The sequence below is a fragment of the Microtus oregoni genome, unplaced genomic scaffold (assembly GCF_018167655.1).
Source record: "Microtus oregoni isolate MIOR12 unplaced genomic scaffold, Mior012 000010F_ref0000083, whole genome shotgun sequence".
In the NCBI taxonomy this organism is placed as follows: domain Eukaryota; kingdom Metazoa; phylum Chordata; class Mammalia; order Rodentia; family Cricetidae; genus Microtus; species Microtus oregoni.
In genome coordinates, this window is record NW_024543069.1 from 42,653,307 (window position 1) to 42,669,404 (window position 16,098).

General features: G+C 36.2%; 1 protein-coding gene across 4 annotated transcripts in view; it reads left to right on the plus strand.

The window, feature by feature from the left end:
* The window catches only part of Atp11b (ATPase phospholipid transporting 11B (putative)), a 93,502-nt gene that overhangs the window by 23,499 nt on the left and 53,905 nt on the right, over positions 1–16,098 (plus strand). For all 4 annotated transcript variants that reach the window (XM_041658978.1, XM_041658975.1, XM_041658980.1 and 1 more), the window contains exons 5-9: positions 7,694–7,801; positions 8,235–8,363; positions 9,423–9,526; positions 13,036–13,083; positions 15,430–15,494. In XM_041658978.1, the coding sequence (XP_041514912.1) occupies positions 7,694–7,801; positions 8,235–8,363; positions 9,423–9,526; positions 13,036–13,083; positions 15,430–15,494 (454 nt within the window). The remainder of the gene's footprint in view (positions 1–7,693; positions 7,802–8,234; positions 8,364–9,422; positions 9,527–13,035; positions 13,084–15,429; positions 15,495–16,098) is intronic.

The window sequence follows — 16,098 nt, forward strand, 5'->3', positions numbered from 1 at the left end:
TCTAAAGGGAGGAAGCAAACACTTCACACTTCTGTTAATATGGTTGCTACAGATGAGTACTAAGTTTAAATAAAAGCCAGACAGTAAAGACAAAGGGGGTAAAATGCAAATGTTCAAAGAGAATATTTGTTCTGATACAATTCATTCATTTTCTTCTCTCTATTGGTCTTTCTAGATTTCAGAAACCTATGTTTACTCATATAATAAGAGTTTCTAAGTTTTACTCATTTAATAAATACACAGGTGCATTCATATATTGTTCAAGTTTATGTATCTATCACTATGGATCTATTGGACAAAATTTGGAGAAATTATCCAAGTAAATGTTTCCTTATTCTCTTCTCTTTAATCTGGTTTGTAAGGAAAATGCTCTATTACCACTTATCAAATTTAATTTTTTCCAGCTGTATTGTATATTGTGTCTTTTCTAATCATGTATTGTGAGATACATTGTGTAGCTTGAATTCTAATTGGTCTTAATAATAAAAACCTAGAGTCAGATAATGGAGTAAATGCTGAAAGATCAGAGAAGTAAAAGAGCCAGCCACTAGAGGGACTTTTTACCTCTACCAAATCCTAGGATCAAAGTGGGAAAGATCCTGTCTCCATGAATCATCAGACTAAATGGACTAAGCTCCTGTCTCTTCCCACCTTATATTTGTCTCTCTGCCTAGACATATTTCTTCCTTCTCCACCTCTTCTAGTGCTGGGATTAAAGACCTGTGACTCTCAAGTACTAGGATTAATGGTGTGAGACAGCACTACCTGGCTTTGTTTCTCTTTTAGACTGAATCAATCTAGTGTAGCCCAGTGTGGCCTTGAACTCACAGAGATCTGTCTGCTTCTACCTGAGATTAAAGGTGTGTGCCACCACAGCCTGACCTCTATGACTAGCTCCACACTCCTATCTTCAGGCAAGCTTTATTTGTTAGATCACAGACAAAATATCACCACATTTCTCTCCCCTTTTTTTGTCTAAAATAAAAAAGGTTATAACGAATATAAGAAAAACTATATACAATAAGTATAATAATGATATATAGTATATACAGGCAATAAATTCATCAGCAATGTCTAGTCCATAAACATTTGACAAATTTAGAGAAAATACTCTATATATATCCTATTTTGGTAAGTTCAAAAGGTTGTACCTAATTGGCTTTCTAACCTAACTTGTATTACCATCTAAAACTATCTTTTGATGTTTCTCAATCTTATATATTTTACACATCTTTAGTGAATGTTTTTTTCTGAACCTGTGAACAAGGAAAATTATAGCAATCTAGTCTTCAACTTCCTCAGACACCTGAGAAGGAAGTAATATTAACTGAGTAAGCAAGATGTGCAAACAAGTAACTTCCAAAAAAAATGTGAGCAATGACAGAAACAACTAGCTGTCTGGATAGTCACAATTCCTCTGCAACATTGGGGCATCCATCTTTGGCCTATAGGCCTAGCATATCTGACAGACTTTTGTGTGAAGCAGGGTATTCTGAAGGGCTATCCTACCTTATCTTGGCAAAGTTTGGCCGTCACTTTCTCTTGTATCTGTTGTGGGAACACCTTCAGCCAATAGCCTTTAAGATACCAGCCCACTTTAGACGTGGTCTCATGTACTAATTAAGTGCTGATGAAAAACCTGCATGGCCCTTTTTCTTCTGGATTTGGTTCCAGTTCCCAGCACACACCGAGGACTGCAGATAACTACTATTACTTTGAGTTTATACCCAAATAAATAAACTTTTGTTATACTACTCTATTCCATGCTATTGTGAAACTCATTAACTACAAATTGGTGCCCAACATCAGGCCAACTGCATCCACATAAAACCTGAGAGTGCTTGGGAAGGAATTCCAGACATAAAAGAACAAAGTTAAGTATGACTTTGGGTGGGCTCTACTTGCTAGAGGCAAGCAGAGGTGCACTTCCTTTAAGAGAAGGCTTCCTGACTCAGTGTTAGCAGCAAAAAACTACATGGCTCCTTTAAGAAACAGCTCCCTGGTTCATGTTGGTGGCACAAATGGCTCTGGCTCTTTCTGGAAGTTCTGTTATAGAGCACTTGAATGGGTTTGTTTAATAGCGGCAACATAAACCCACTGTTTGTTTAATAGCGGCAACATAAATTCACTGTGTCCCTGGAGCTGGGGCAGTGAGAATGGCTTGCAGAGCTGGTGGTGAATGTACCTCTGCCATGTTGGACCGGATGGAGTCAAAAGGCAAAGCCGTAATCCTAACCACACTACTTAGCTTTTTAAGAAACTCTCCTGGTCAGAAAAGGATTCTGTGTGATGATTCGGGTCTGGGCAGCCAGGAAATGTAAGAGCAGTCTCCGCTTACATGTATCCTGCTTGTCCAACTTGTCATTCTGTCAGCAGTTGAAGCAAGGGTACTTTCTTGCCCAGTGGCTAACTTTTTTCACAAAGTAAATTCCATATGGAGTTTCTTCCATACCCATCATCTTCTCTAAAGTAGATTGCTACTGTCAGGAGCAGACATGTTATTAAAATAAAAAGAAAATAACCTATGTTATTAAAACATTTTAAAGTGCCATATTCTGTAGATCTCTTAAGTATTTGAAGATGATCTGTCTATGTAAAATAAATCTCTGTTTGATCTTTAAAACATTCCTGACATGGTTTCAAGTTTGATTGTAATAGGTGACTAATTACTAACCTGTATTTCTTTATTATCCTAGATAGTTGGTAATAATAACTTTCAAGGACTAGAAATTTGCATTACATTGTTAAATGAGCTGTATAGGTACAATACATTGAACCAGATCAGAAACATATGTACAGTATGTTCTAACAAAAATCTTAAATTTGTATCAATATAAAAAATCCATATCAATGTAAAATATTTATGACTATAAGTTACTTTTTTGGTTTAAAAGTAGCTTCAATATTGAAGTCTACCTTTTTATCCTATTTCTATATCCACCTTTTCCTTTTCATTGTAGATTAAAAAAATCTACCTTTTATCCTATCATATCTATATACCTCCTTTTTTCTTTTCAAAACAAGAACCCTGAATCTATGTTCAACTTTTTTTCCTGACCATTACCAGCAACAACATCTAACCAACCACCACAAATAATGACAGATATCCATAACACAATGAAAAACCAAAACCCACCACTCTACCTCTTGGGAATATGGGTGTTGTGTTCTTAAATTTTATGTTCTGCTCTCTTGGGACAACAGCATCTTTAGAGAACTCTGGAAGAAAAATTGGGGTTGTCAAGTCCTGGGAGAGGTAACTGTATCATTTCTTGTCTTGTCTCTGCATAATGGGAAAGTCCAGAACTTGTCAAGTCTGTCAAGTCCTGGCTAGAATTGAGAGGATGGATCATCTCAACTATCTGCCTCAACATTGTCCTGAGCAGTTTTTAGTCCAAGCCAATCTTTAAGTGGTATTTTTCAGCTTAGTGCTGTTATTGTAGTCCTGGTAGAATTGTTGTTGTGTGGCCCCATCCTCCTTTTGGAGACTTCAAAGGTTGCATGTAGGCATGGTCATGGTTCACTGCAGAAAACTGATAGAGACTGAAACTCAAAATCATGTACAGAAAACAAACAAGATGAATCAGTTAATACTCTATATGACCATTAATATCATGATGAAAAGTTAATATCTTATAAATTTTGAGATATTTATACCCTAAGAAAAGCTTTAAACAGTCAAAATACAGCCAAAGAATTAAGAGATTAGTGGCAATAAAATAGTCCCTAAATTTTTGTCTTTCTTATGTTCCATATCAGATGGCTCTTTTGACTTGAGACAAAGATTTTGGATTTTCCTTTAATAAGCATGCTTGGGTTTAGAGGAGAGAGTCACACTTCAACTCCAAAGCCAGCTTTAATCTTTAATTGGACTGTGACTCCATAAAGATCATTTGCATTATATGTCTGTAGGGAATAGCAGAAACAAACAATTGGGAAGATTTATGACATTTTATTCTGTTGAAAATGTGATACACTAATAGGTCAATATACTCTTTTTCTTGGGAAATTTTTTTTAGATAATTTGTTCTTTTTCTTCACATGTCTCATTTGTCCAGTGGTCTTCAGATTCCTTAGCTGGATTCCTTCATTCTCTTGAAAAGACAAAAACAAAACCCTTCTCCAACCCTAATTTTGGGGGAGATTCCCTCTTGGCAAGTTACATCTGATCAAATGAAAAGAATTTGTTAAGTTATGTAAGTTAGTTTAGATTTAATGGTCTCACCGTTTGATGAACTATCAATTTTTTCTCATTAAGAGGTTTCTCTTGTTTAAATCTGGCCTTTATCAATTTTGGTTTATGGTTTCTCCTAAACTTTTATTTTGTAAAGCTGTTTTATTATCCAGAGCAGTATGGTTTTGTACAATAAGCATTAGGTTCTTTAATTGCTCTGGTCAACAGTGACAGGAAATTGGAACCAAACTTGACATGGGAACCTTTGAGAGGCCCTTCAAAGCATTTTCTGATGGCAAAGGGTTACCTTGACTGACCCTTGTTGATATGCATTCATTAGTCCAATGTCTGCCTTTGCCACACCTTCTGCATTATCCAAAAGAGAGAGTTCTGTTTGAATTATGCTTAGAAAAAACACTGTTTCTAGGAATGCGTGTTTACAATCCCTTTTTTGGTGACCTTGTTTACTGACATTGAAACACTTGGCATTTCCTTTTTTTTCTTCAAACCTCTGGAAATAAATCATCTCTCTTATCCAAGCATCATCATGGTCATGAGATTCAATATTGATTGTATAGATAATCTATTCCTCCAAGGGTGCTGATCTTGCCTTTAACAGCCTGATTATCCATTTGCATTGTGAATTAGCATTTGCAAAAGCCAGAGATTCAATTATTATTTGTCTGACTTCTAAATTTGGTATTAGTCTATTTACTGCTGAAGTCAATCTTTATAAGGAATCAGCTAAGGTTTCTTTTCGGCCCTATATCACTTTAGTGAATGACTCAATTTTCTTTCCTACCTCTTCAATTCTATCCCAAGCATTCAAAGCTGCTAGATGGCATAAAACTAGGGTGTGCTCATGATACAGAGATTAACTTTGTACATTAGCATAATCTCCCTCTCCAAGAAGTTGGTCTTGGGGAAATTTCAATACCTCTAGCCCTACTTTGTTGTTCCATGGTTTTAGCCTTATGTTTCCACCAGGTCCTCCATCGTAAATGAGGACTAGGCTCCAAGGCTGCTATAACCAATTCTCTCCACTCTTGAGGAATAATTCTATTTTAAGTTGACTATTAGTATAACATCTGCTTCACAAAAGGTGAATTCATGCCATATGAGGCTATTGCTTCCTTGAATCTCCTTAAATCTAGCATTTCCACAGAATTCCAGTGAACACTTAGACAGACTTATAGATATTTGGCATTTGTCATTTCTTATAAGGTGACTGGATAAATTAAGTTTGGTTGTTTGAAAACCTTAGGCTATTCCTCTCTAACCTTATAATGTAAGGCTGAAATTGGTTCTCTTGTAAACTCCTCTGTCTGGATCTGAATAGCTCTATGATCTCTTTTAATAAGTTTTTCTAAGGCCTGTGTCTTTGTGCTTGTATCAACCAACTTTTTAAGAGATAAACCAATAATTATCAAACCAACAATAAGGAAAATGATAATTAACATTATTTCATTGCAGATTAAGTTAATTATCTCTTCATTTAATTGATTTAATTTTTCCAATTTTAAACCATGTAGTTTGTAATCATACAGAGACTTAACTCTCCATTGTAATAGTGTTTCCATTTTTAACATGGGGGAAAAAACCTCTCTTTTAGTAATAGCTGTGATGTTCTGGGGTGGGGGGTTCCCCTATTGTACTTTATGTCCTTACCCTGAAGGTAATTTTATGCATTAGTTTCTAATATTTCATATATAAAATAATGTTTTACATGTGATGTAAGATGTGGAATTTTTCCCTTGTCACATCATGCCAGGGCTTAAAAAGTTTTGTATTTTAAATTATAATTAGTTCTGTGGTCTATATTTTAAGAAAGGAAAAGAAATCAACTTCAGATTTGAAGTTTGGTTGGTTTTTGTTTTGTTTTGCTTCTGTTTGTTGCCTGCAACAATGCTGAGTGAATGTATGCTGTATGACTTAAAACATTATTTGTCCATAAAAGTCATTTAATGATTGAATAGTTTTAGGAAAATACAGAAGTCACGAATGTCATCCTGGGCTTTTGGTATGTTTAGCCATGGGCATTTGTCAATATGGACTTTAGGATGCAATAGTATCCAAAATCAGCTCTGAATATCCTTAAGATATTTATGAGCCCCACACTTGACTAAGGAAATATGAGTTAATGAATACTGAGAGGAAGTGTGTGTCTCTATCTTTCTTTCTTACTTCCTTTCTTTTTCTTCCATTTTTTTAAAGATTGTATTTTAATTACAACATTTCATCCTTCCCTTTCCTCCCTCCAAACCCTACTACATATATGCCTCCCAACTGTCCTTCAAATTCATGACCTCTTTTTCATCAATTGTTATTGCATGCATATGTGTATTTATATATGTTTGTTTCTAAATATAACCTGTTTGAGTCCATGTAATGGTACTTGTTTGTGTGTTTTCAGAGATGACTGTTTGGCACTGAGCAACCAGGTGTGCTCTTCCTGGAGAGTACTACCTCTCCTCTGCAAGCTTTAAACAGTTGCCTGTAGTTCTTTGTGTAGGCTTGAGACTTCATGGACTTTTCCCGCATGCAATTTGGCATGTTTATTGGTGTCTTCCTTGCTTAGCTCATGGTTGGGCAGTCATATTGATGAGACTTCATGGGTGTAGCTTCTGGTATTGCTTAGCAGACACAGTGTCAACCAAGTTCCCTGAACATCTGACTCTTACACTCTCTGCCTCCTCTTCTGCAATGTTTCCTGAGTGTTAGGTGTGTGGGTATTCTGTACATCCGTTGAGTTCTGGCTCTACAACTTTGCATTTTGATTGATTTTGGTTCTCTGTAGTGATCTCTGTTATAAAGAGAAGTTCTTTGATGAGGGTTGAAGGTGGCATTTATTTGTAGATAAAAGGATAAATGTATACCACCCGACACCCACACACACATATGCCCATGCCAGCAACCAAAATTAAACTGAATGGGTCATACACACAAAAAGTCATCACAGGAGTGAGCTTGTTGAGAGGAAGGTTTCTAGGGGTGAGGGTGAAAATGACTAGGAAACACACACACACACACACACACACACACACACACATGTTTTATGTCAGAGTATCAAAAAAAGATATTTTGAGTCCTCAAGTGGAGATATTAGTAATGCAATTAAATATTCACTTTTGGACTCCAGAAGCAGTAGGAGTTGGAGAAAAGATATTTTAGAATTACCAGCATATTTTATATATTTGAACACATAGAAATAAATAGAATAATTTTATTGCTAAGATTATTGGAAAAACTCAAAAAGGTAACAGGAGAAACCTTCACAGGAAAACAAGGAAGGTCAAGATCTCAGAACACTAGGAACATGTATGTAATGGAAACAGAGAGATAATGTTTCTGGTAAGAATAATGTCAGAAATGTCATTATTTTTGTAGGCATCTAAGTAATCTAATAGAATTCTAGTGAATGTTTCAGGGAAATTGTGGGGGGGTATTTGTTTTCTCATTTGATAAAGTATCTTTAAAAATATTCTGATAGGGTAATTTTTCTTCTGTGCTTATTTACAGGGATATGAAGACTGGTTACGCCATAACTCAGATAATGAAGTAAATGGAGCTCCTGTTTATGTTGTTAGAAGTGGTGGCCTTGTGAAAACTAGATCAAAAAACATTCGGGTATGTAGATGGAAAATCGTGTAGAATTATATTTGGTGTCATAGTTTTAGTCTATATATATATATATATATATATATATATATATATATAAAATAAAATCCTCTGTGTGTGTATCAGTGGCAGAGTATTTACTTCACATGCTCAAGCCCCTGCCGGGCGGTGGTGGCACACGCCTGTAATCCCAGCACTCGGGAGGCAGAGGCAGGCGGTTCTCTGTGAGTTCGAGACCAGCCTGGTCTACAGAGCTAGTTCCAGGACAGGCTCCAAAACCACAGAGAAACCTTGTCTCGAAAAAACCAAAAATAATAAAAAAAAAAAAAACAAAAACAAGCCCCTGAGTGTCTTCTACATTTCAAAAACTACATAAAAAGTTAATGAAAACAAATCCTTGCCTTTTAAAGCATGTGTGATCCCTTCTCTCCTAATCTCCTAGGTGGGTGATATTGTCCGTATAGCCAAAGATGAAATTTTCCCTGCAGATTTGGTGCTTCTGTCCTCAGATCGACTCGATGGTTCATGTCATGTTACAACTGCCAGTTTGGATGGAGAGACGAACCTGAAGGTTTGCTCATATATATGTGTCAGTATTGTTCTGGGTGGATATAACATTTCATGTTTATAATATTTTTTCTGTTGGTGAAGTGATCAAGTTTGTCCTAATAAAGTGGTTCTGTTTTTGTTGTTTTAAGTTACTGAAACTTTTTAAAAAAATTTCAGAAGGTGTTGGATTGAGACAATGGCTATGTTGGTAAAGCACTTGTTACACAATACTGGCGTCTTAAGTTTGGATCCTAACATCTACTCAATAAAAAGCCAGGCACAATAGCACATGCTTGTGACCCAGCAGCACTAGGGAGGTTTAGACGGGAATCCCTGGAGCTTGATAGCCAGTTAGTCTGACCAAAATGGTAAGCTTTATGTTTGGTGAGAGACCCCATCTCAGGAAGGAAGATAGAAAGATTGAAGATGTTTGAAGAAGAGTCCAAGTCAATTCTGGACTCTTTACACACATGCACATCTGACATCTGCATATTTATCTGCACAGATTCCATACACATGTATGCAAGTAAGTTTTAAATTTTAACAAGTATAACTTTTAAAAGTAAAAAAAAAAAAAAAGTTATGTATTTAAGGGCAATCTCACCCTGGCTGTGTTCATGTTGAAAGTGGAAATGAAAAATGTTTTAAGAAAAATAAAATTTTTTAATACTTTTGATACTATTTTTCCCTATTTTTTTTTAACCCAGCCTGGCTTTAAACTTCAGGTAATACTAAGATTATAGATATGAACCACCATGCCCAGTTTAATGTATTTTTAGTGAGAAACAAGTATAAATTTGCCCAGTTTTCAGAGGCTAATAAAGAGGTGTGAAAATTCACATTTCTCCTACTAAATAGGATGTAATGAGTCTTTAGACAGTTGTGATTGCTAATGGATTCCATATACAGGTGAATGCAACAACCCATTTGTCCCTGCTCATATCTCATTGATTCTCCTCTGTTACCTTAGCAGAGTGATCTACAGTCTAGGCCATGATTTCATCTAGAAGACATTTGAAGCAGTTGATACCTGAGGTCATACTTAGGCACACGTTAATCCTCTTCAACTTTGATTTTTCAGACACATGTGTCAGTTCCAGAAACAGCAGTATTACAAACGGTTGCCAACCTGGACAGTCTCATAGCTGTGATAGAATGCCAGCAGCCAGAAGCAGACTTATACAGGTATGGGGTATTCTTTGGTGAGTTTATTCTCAGTTAACAGCTTCTATTAGAAGTAAGATTCTAATAGAATCTTATTAAATTTTTAATAATAAAATTTATTTTTATAAAATTATTTTATAAAATTTATTAATTTTTTATTAAAAATCCTAATAGAAGCTTAGCTTCTATTAACAAGACCTTGTTTTTGTAACCATAAACATAAAATAATTTTTTTTTAATTTTATGACATTTTATATATTTTGTGTGCTTATGTGTTTGGGCACATGCATGCCACTGTGTGTATAGGAAAGCCAAAGGACTACTTTCAGGAGTCTGTTCTCTCCTTCTAACATGTAAGTGTTGGGGAACTCAGGTTATCAGACTTGGCAGCGAGTGCCTTTATTCATGAGACATCTTGTTGGCCTTTAAAATGAAACTCTGATTGGATAATAATATTTGTGAGCCCTGAAATTAAAGTGAAAAACAAAAGGCAGAATTTAGTAGAATTCTAAGCAAAAGGTACCAATTAAAATTTTACATTAGATTGTGTGTGTGAGAGCGAGCGCTTATGTATGTGGGCATGTTGGCTGTGTGCACCTTTGTGCGTGCCTATAGAGATCAAAGGTCAATGTGCAATGCCTTCCTCAATCATTTTCCACCTTATTTCTTGTCTCCTATTGAGACAGGATCTGTTACTGAACCTGGAGTTCATAGATTGGGCAGGACTGACTGCTGGTCAGTGAGCTCCAGAGTTCTGCCTGTCTCTGTCTCATCAGGTTTACAGGTGTGCACTGCTGCGCTCAGCTTTTATCTAGGTACTAAAGATGGACCTTGATTCTCATGCTGGATAGCAAACTCTACTAAGCCATCTCCTCAGCCTAGTAAATATTTCTTATAGGACATATTAAGAGGAAAATGTTACCAAAAACATTTACATCGTGACCCTGGTTGTGGTTTTAATATAAGGGCTCAAATGTGTGTATGTGAAGTCTAGAATGCATATATACTCCCAAACATTAACAGTGTTAAATAGTGAGATTCCTAATGGTTATTGACTTTGTTTGCTTCTCTGTTGCTTTCAACAACATGACCAAAAGCAACTTGAAGAGGAAAGGGTTACTTTATCTTACAGTCTATATAGTCCACCATGCAGGGAAGTGAGAGCAGGAACCATGAAGGAACAGTGTTTACTGGTTTGCTCTCCATAGCTTTGCCAGTTTGCTTTTTTATACAACCAAGTACCACCTGCTCACAGTGGGCTTGGCCCTCCCACATCAATCCATAATCTAGAAAATGCTACACTGATTTGCTGTAGGCCAGATGAAGGCATTTTCTTAGTTGAGGTTCTCTTCACAGATGACTCTAACTTGTGTTTTTATGATTAAAAAACAACAACAACAACAAAAAACCTCATCAACAAAATGTTAATTTTTTGTCATCTTATTTCATCTGAATCAGTTTATAAAATATATATGTGTGTGCCAGTATATAATATATATTTCTGATCAGAAAATAAGAATTATGCAGTTGTTTTTACTTTGGAAAAAAAACAGATTTGAAGAAAGGATGAGGGACTGCAAAAAGGTTTGGTACAACATAGAAGTGGCCTGAACACATACTAGAATGTCAGAAACAAGGTTAACAGCATATGGAAAAAGAAAACAAAGTCCTTTCTGGATTTGGCTTGGTAACAAAAAACAAACAAAAACTGGTTAAGATATCAGTTTTTAAAGGTGTGCAGGGAAACACTGGCAGATTTGGATCTAAATTTAAAGTCTAGGCTGGAGTCAGGATACATAAACTTCTCTGGAACAAGGAGAATTAAAAACAACTCTCCCTGAAGTAAAAATGAGAAATCAGAAAGAAATACAAAGTCAAATTCTTCAGCAGATAAAAGATTTGGCCTGGAATGGGAAGGGCAGTAGAGGAGACATTTGGAAGGGAATGCTAAAATTTATCTACCACATGGGCATCAGGCATGCATGTATGTGGTATGTAGACATATGTGCCGGCAAAATACCCATATATATCACAAAAAAATAATAAATTAAAATTTTTTAGAAATGTATTTACCTAAAGATTAACTTGAAGCTTTGTCCAGAGGGTTTGTTTTGTTTTGTTTTGTTTTTACTATTACTTAGGTAGTTGTTCTCTTGAATCAGCTGTATACTTGGTGCTACTTTCAGATGTGGAAACTGGAGCTGAAAATCTAGACTGTGGAAGTGCACTATAGGAGCAGGCCATTCACCCTAGAGTTTAGCCACAAAGGGTTATAGAGTTAAAGAAGTTCGGGATTTTACTACAGGTTTGAACTTGCTACTTTACCTCCACTGCTTATCTTATATATGGTAGTTGCTCATTGAACATTTGTTGAATGGATAAAATAAATATTTCATATGGGCCCAATGATCTGTAGGTCACAGGGAACTTTATTTGGTAAACTATAGTGAAATATATAAACATTCATTGTTGGCTAAGTCATGTAAGCATTTTTATGTAGTAATTTAGAAGTTATGATAAGTAGATTAATAAAAATGGTGACGTGATAGTTACATGGTCAATTTGAGAAGATTTCATTAATTACTTCAATCACAGATAGAATAATAAATATATAATAGTAAGTAATAAACTTATTAAATAATAAATAATAATAATCAATAATCAATTTTTAAAACTTAAGGTCTAACTTTAAAAAAATTACCGTGTAGCATCTTTGTATATATCAAAGATGTACTGGAGCTGTGGCTCAGTTAGTTTGTGCTTTCCTAGCATCTGTAAGACCTAGCGTTAGTCCCCAGCACCAAAATAATAACAACAAAATTTCCATAAAAGGTTGATTAGGGCCTGGAAAGATGGCTCAGTGGTGGCTTGCAACACAATGATGAGGACTTCAGTTTGTGGCCTCGAACAAGCAACAAGCCTGGTGTGGCCTCTTGTGCTTGTAACCCCAGTACTATGGGGACAGAGACAATAGGATAGAAGGTTGCTGGTAGCCTCTTTAAAAGACTGACCGCATCAGGTCTGGAGAAGAACTGCCTTAGAGGAGTAAGACAGTGCCAGAGTGCCCGAGGACATCTGCTGCACCCCTGCACACGCACACGCACACAGAGGACATCTCCTGCACCCCTGCACATGCACACAGAGGACATCTCCTGCACCCCTGCACACGCACACAGAGGACATCTGCTACACCCCTGCACACGCACACAGAGGACATCTGCTGCACCCCTGCACACGCACACAGAGGACATCTCCTGCACCCCTGCACACACACACGCACACAGAGGACATCTCCTGCACCCCTGCACACACACACGCACACAGAGGACATCTCCTGCACCCCTGCACAAGCACACGCACACAGAGGACATCTCCTGCACCCCTGCACACGCACACAGAGGACATCTCCTGCACCCCTGCACACGCACACGCACACAGGAATTTTACTGCATTTGGCTGACAGTGCTAAATGTATTTTATCCATTGATTTCATGTTGCCTATCTTTGTGATATGATACATTTTCCCACAGATTTATGGGACGAATGATAATAACTCAACAAATGGAAGAAATTGTAAGGTAAGAATAAATCACATTATCTAATTACTTTTGGAAACTGGTAGAGAGACCAAAAGTTAAAGAGGATTAAGTAAATAATCAGCATATCATGAGAAAGCATAAAAACAGCTAGTAGGTTTTAGCAGCATCACGTGAAGATGATGCATTCTATATAATGACATAGAAGCAATTGTTTAGGTTTAAATATTTGTATTTTTTGATAGTTCTTGATAGCAACTTTAAATGAAACACTGCTGATTTAATTCAGATGTTTAAACATTTAAGTCATAACACTTAAAGTCAAGTAAGTTGGGGTTCAGTTCGTCATAGAGCAAGTGTACCATGTGTGAAGTCCAGGATTCAGTTTTCCTACAAGAAAGTTTTTTAAAAGATGCATGTTTTACATACTGTTTAGCAAATGTAAATTCTGTGGTTGGCTTAGTACTGAGTACAATTATAGTATTTAGTGACCAATTCTGAACTGTTACAGTCTTTCTTCTGTTTAGCTTTTTTGGTTGGTTGGTTGTTTTGATCTGTTTTCTCAACATAATTTGGCATCTAAATAAGAAAGAGACTTTGAGTCCGTTTAAAGATTTGTTAATAGGATGAGATCACATTTTAACTTATGACCTGAAGGCTTACTTTAAAATCAATCATAGAATCAACTATTAAACTTTTATTTTAATATGACTTTGTCTACTCTTTTGTAGGTACACATTCATTGTGTGCTGACTACATTAAATAAGTAGCAAAAAGAGTTGAGTATTTTAAAATTAGATCTTCAAGATATGCCATCAAAATGTCATGTGCCAGCACTGATTCTTATTTTAATAAACATTATCATAGAAGCACCTTCAATAAACTTTAATACCACACGCACAATCCCTGATCAATAACTGTGACTAAGTTTTATTTTCATTTCTGCATTGAAATAGTGAAAATTTTGTGGGTATATCATCTGAATTGTGTTCTAAAGTATTGTGTCTGGTAAAGGAACCCTGGCAGTACAGAACCCCCACTCCTGCATGCCTGAAAGAATGAACTGTGTTTTCCTGAAACAGCAGCAGTTAACTATTGAATTGTTTTGATTTGGAAGCTGTCATGGTATCCCAGTTTTGTATGCCTTTCATGTCATTACTGGAACCAACACCACGCTAGGGAGTAGAAAGAAGTAGGGAATGAGTGTTGAATGGGCACGTGGCTTAGTGTTGAAAGCATTTTCAGTGACACATGTGTTTTGTAGGCGCTGAGTAGTTAGCCGCCACACTAGTTCTGGGGTAGCAGAGATGAGGAGTCACCAAACAGGACTCTTTAGTGAACATACTTGGAAAACATGTCCCAAGTTTCTGACCTTCCTGGTTCAGTGCATTTTTCCACCACAGTATTTGGGTTTGCTGATATTTTTATAAATGATCCAAGTTTTGTTTGATTTGAATAGTTTTTTTATATTTCAGAAATCTTAAGACCTCTCAACAAAATAGAGGACTATAACAAACTTTTAGTCATCTTGCTATCATTAAGAAAATACAATTTCCTTTGCAGTTATTTCTTGTCATTTTATATCTCTTTTAAGGAGAGGAATCCAAGCAGCAAGAAGGCCTGTACATGAGACATGTGCAGTACAAGTAGTCAGCTGGTGTTTTGTGATCTTGCCTACAAAACATTAACGTATTTTGTACATTATATTTTACAGCCTAACATAATTTTAATTATGCAGAACTCATGTATTTATATTATACAGCTCTCATAATTTTATGTTTGCACTGCATTTTAATTCTGTGTTTTTCTTTCTTAAACTGATGGTTAATTTTGCTAACAAAATTTAGATTTTGTGTTCTGCTAAATTTTTTTAAATCATTGATTAATTATTTTATTTTGTTTTTAAATTTTTGATATTGATGACTTTGCAAGTTTATTATAGTTTTAGTTTTCTTTTTAAATTGCAAACTTTAAATTTTTTATTTTTATGTTTATGGCTGTTTTGTCAGCATGTATCTGAGCACCACTTAAGTGCCTAGTGCCCTATAGAGGTCGGAAGTGGATGTCGGATCCATCAGAACTGGAGTTACAGATGGTTGTGAGCTGCTATGTCAGTGCTGGGAATCAAACCAAGATCCTCGCAAAATCAGCCAGCTTTCTCAACTGCTGAGCTATCTCTTTAGTCCTGCCATTGATCTTAAAATGACTGAAATGCTAAAGCAGATGCTGGTTGTCCTAGTAACTGACATTAACCCAGGTAGCATTCCAATAGCTAGGGTTTTGATTTTATATGAAAACTGTTGTAACTATAGGTTAAGTACCTCTGACTGAAGATGCCTTTTAATTTAATTGAATATTTAGTGCCTTTTGGGTTTCTTTTTTCTTTAGACCTCTGGGACCAGAGAGTCTCTTGCTTCGTGGAGCCAGATTAAAAAATACAAAAGAAATTTTTGGTTTGTACACACTTAAGTTTTTTTAATTGTTTGTATGTTTTGTATTGGTGCTTTATATGAAGCTTTGCTGTTACTTCTGAGGTGCTGGGTACTGAACTCAGGGTCTAACACACAGTAGGCATGCAGTTTGTATAGCACTAGACAGCATCCCCAACCTCTGTAAAACATAGCTTTAAAAACAGCATTTCATGGTCCTTTGATTACATAATATTACTTTATTCAATGTAAGACACGATAATTTTCTTTTAAAGTTTTTTTAATATTGTGTTTTGTTGTTGTTGCTCTCTCCTTTTGAGTAGTGCTAGAGTCTTCCTCTTCCTGTGTTTGTGGATACTTGTGAAGCTGAGCACTAAGAAAACGATTCTAGTAGACTTCCAATAACATGGGTACAAGTCAGCGCTTTTCAGTGCCCTGGTAGTAGAGTAGTCCACACCCCTTCAGTTCTGCTAATAACCGCTGACTCTTTCATTCACATATTTACCTATCCAACAAGATCTTACTGCGTTCTGAATGTTGAACCGGTCCTGTTGGGGGCAAACTTTATTTCTCTAGGGGAAGCGTAGTAGTGCCTTTGCCTGGTAGAGACCAGGCAGAAAGGCCACAG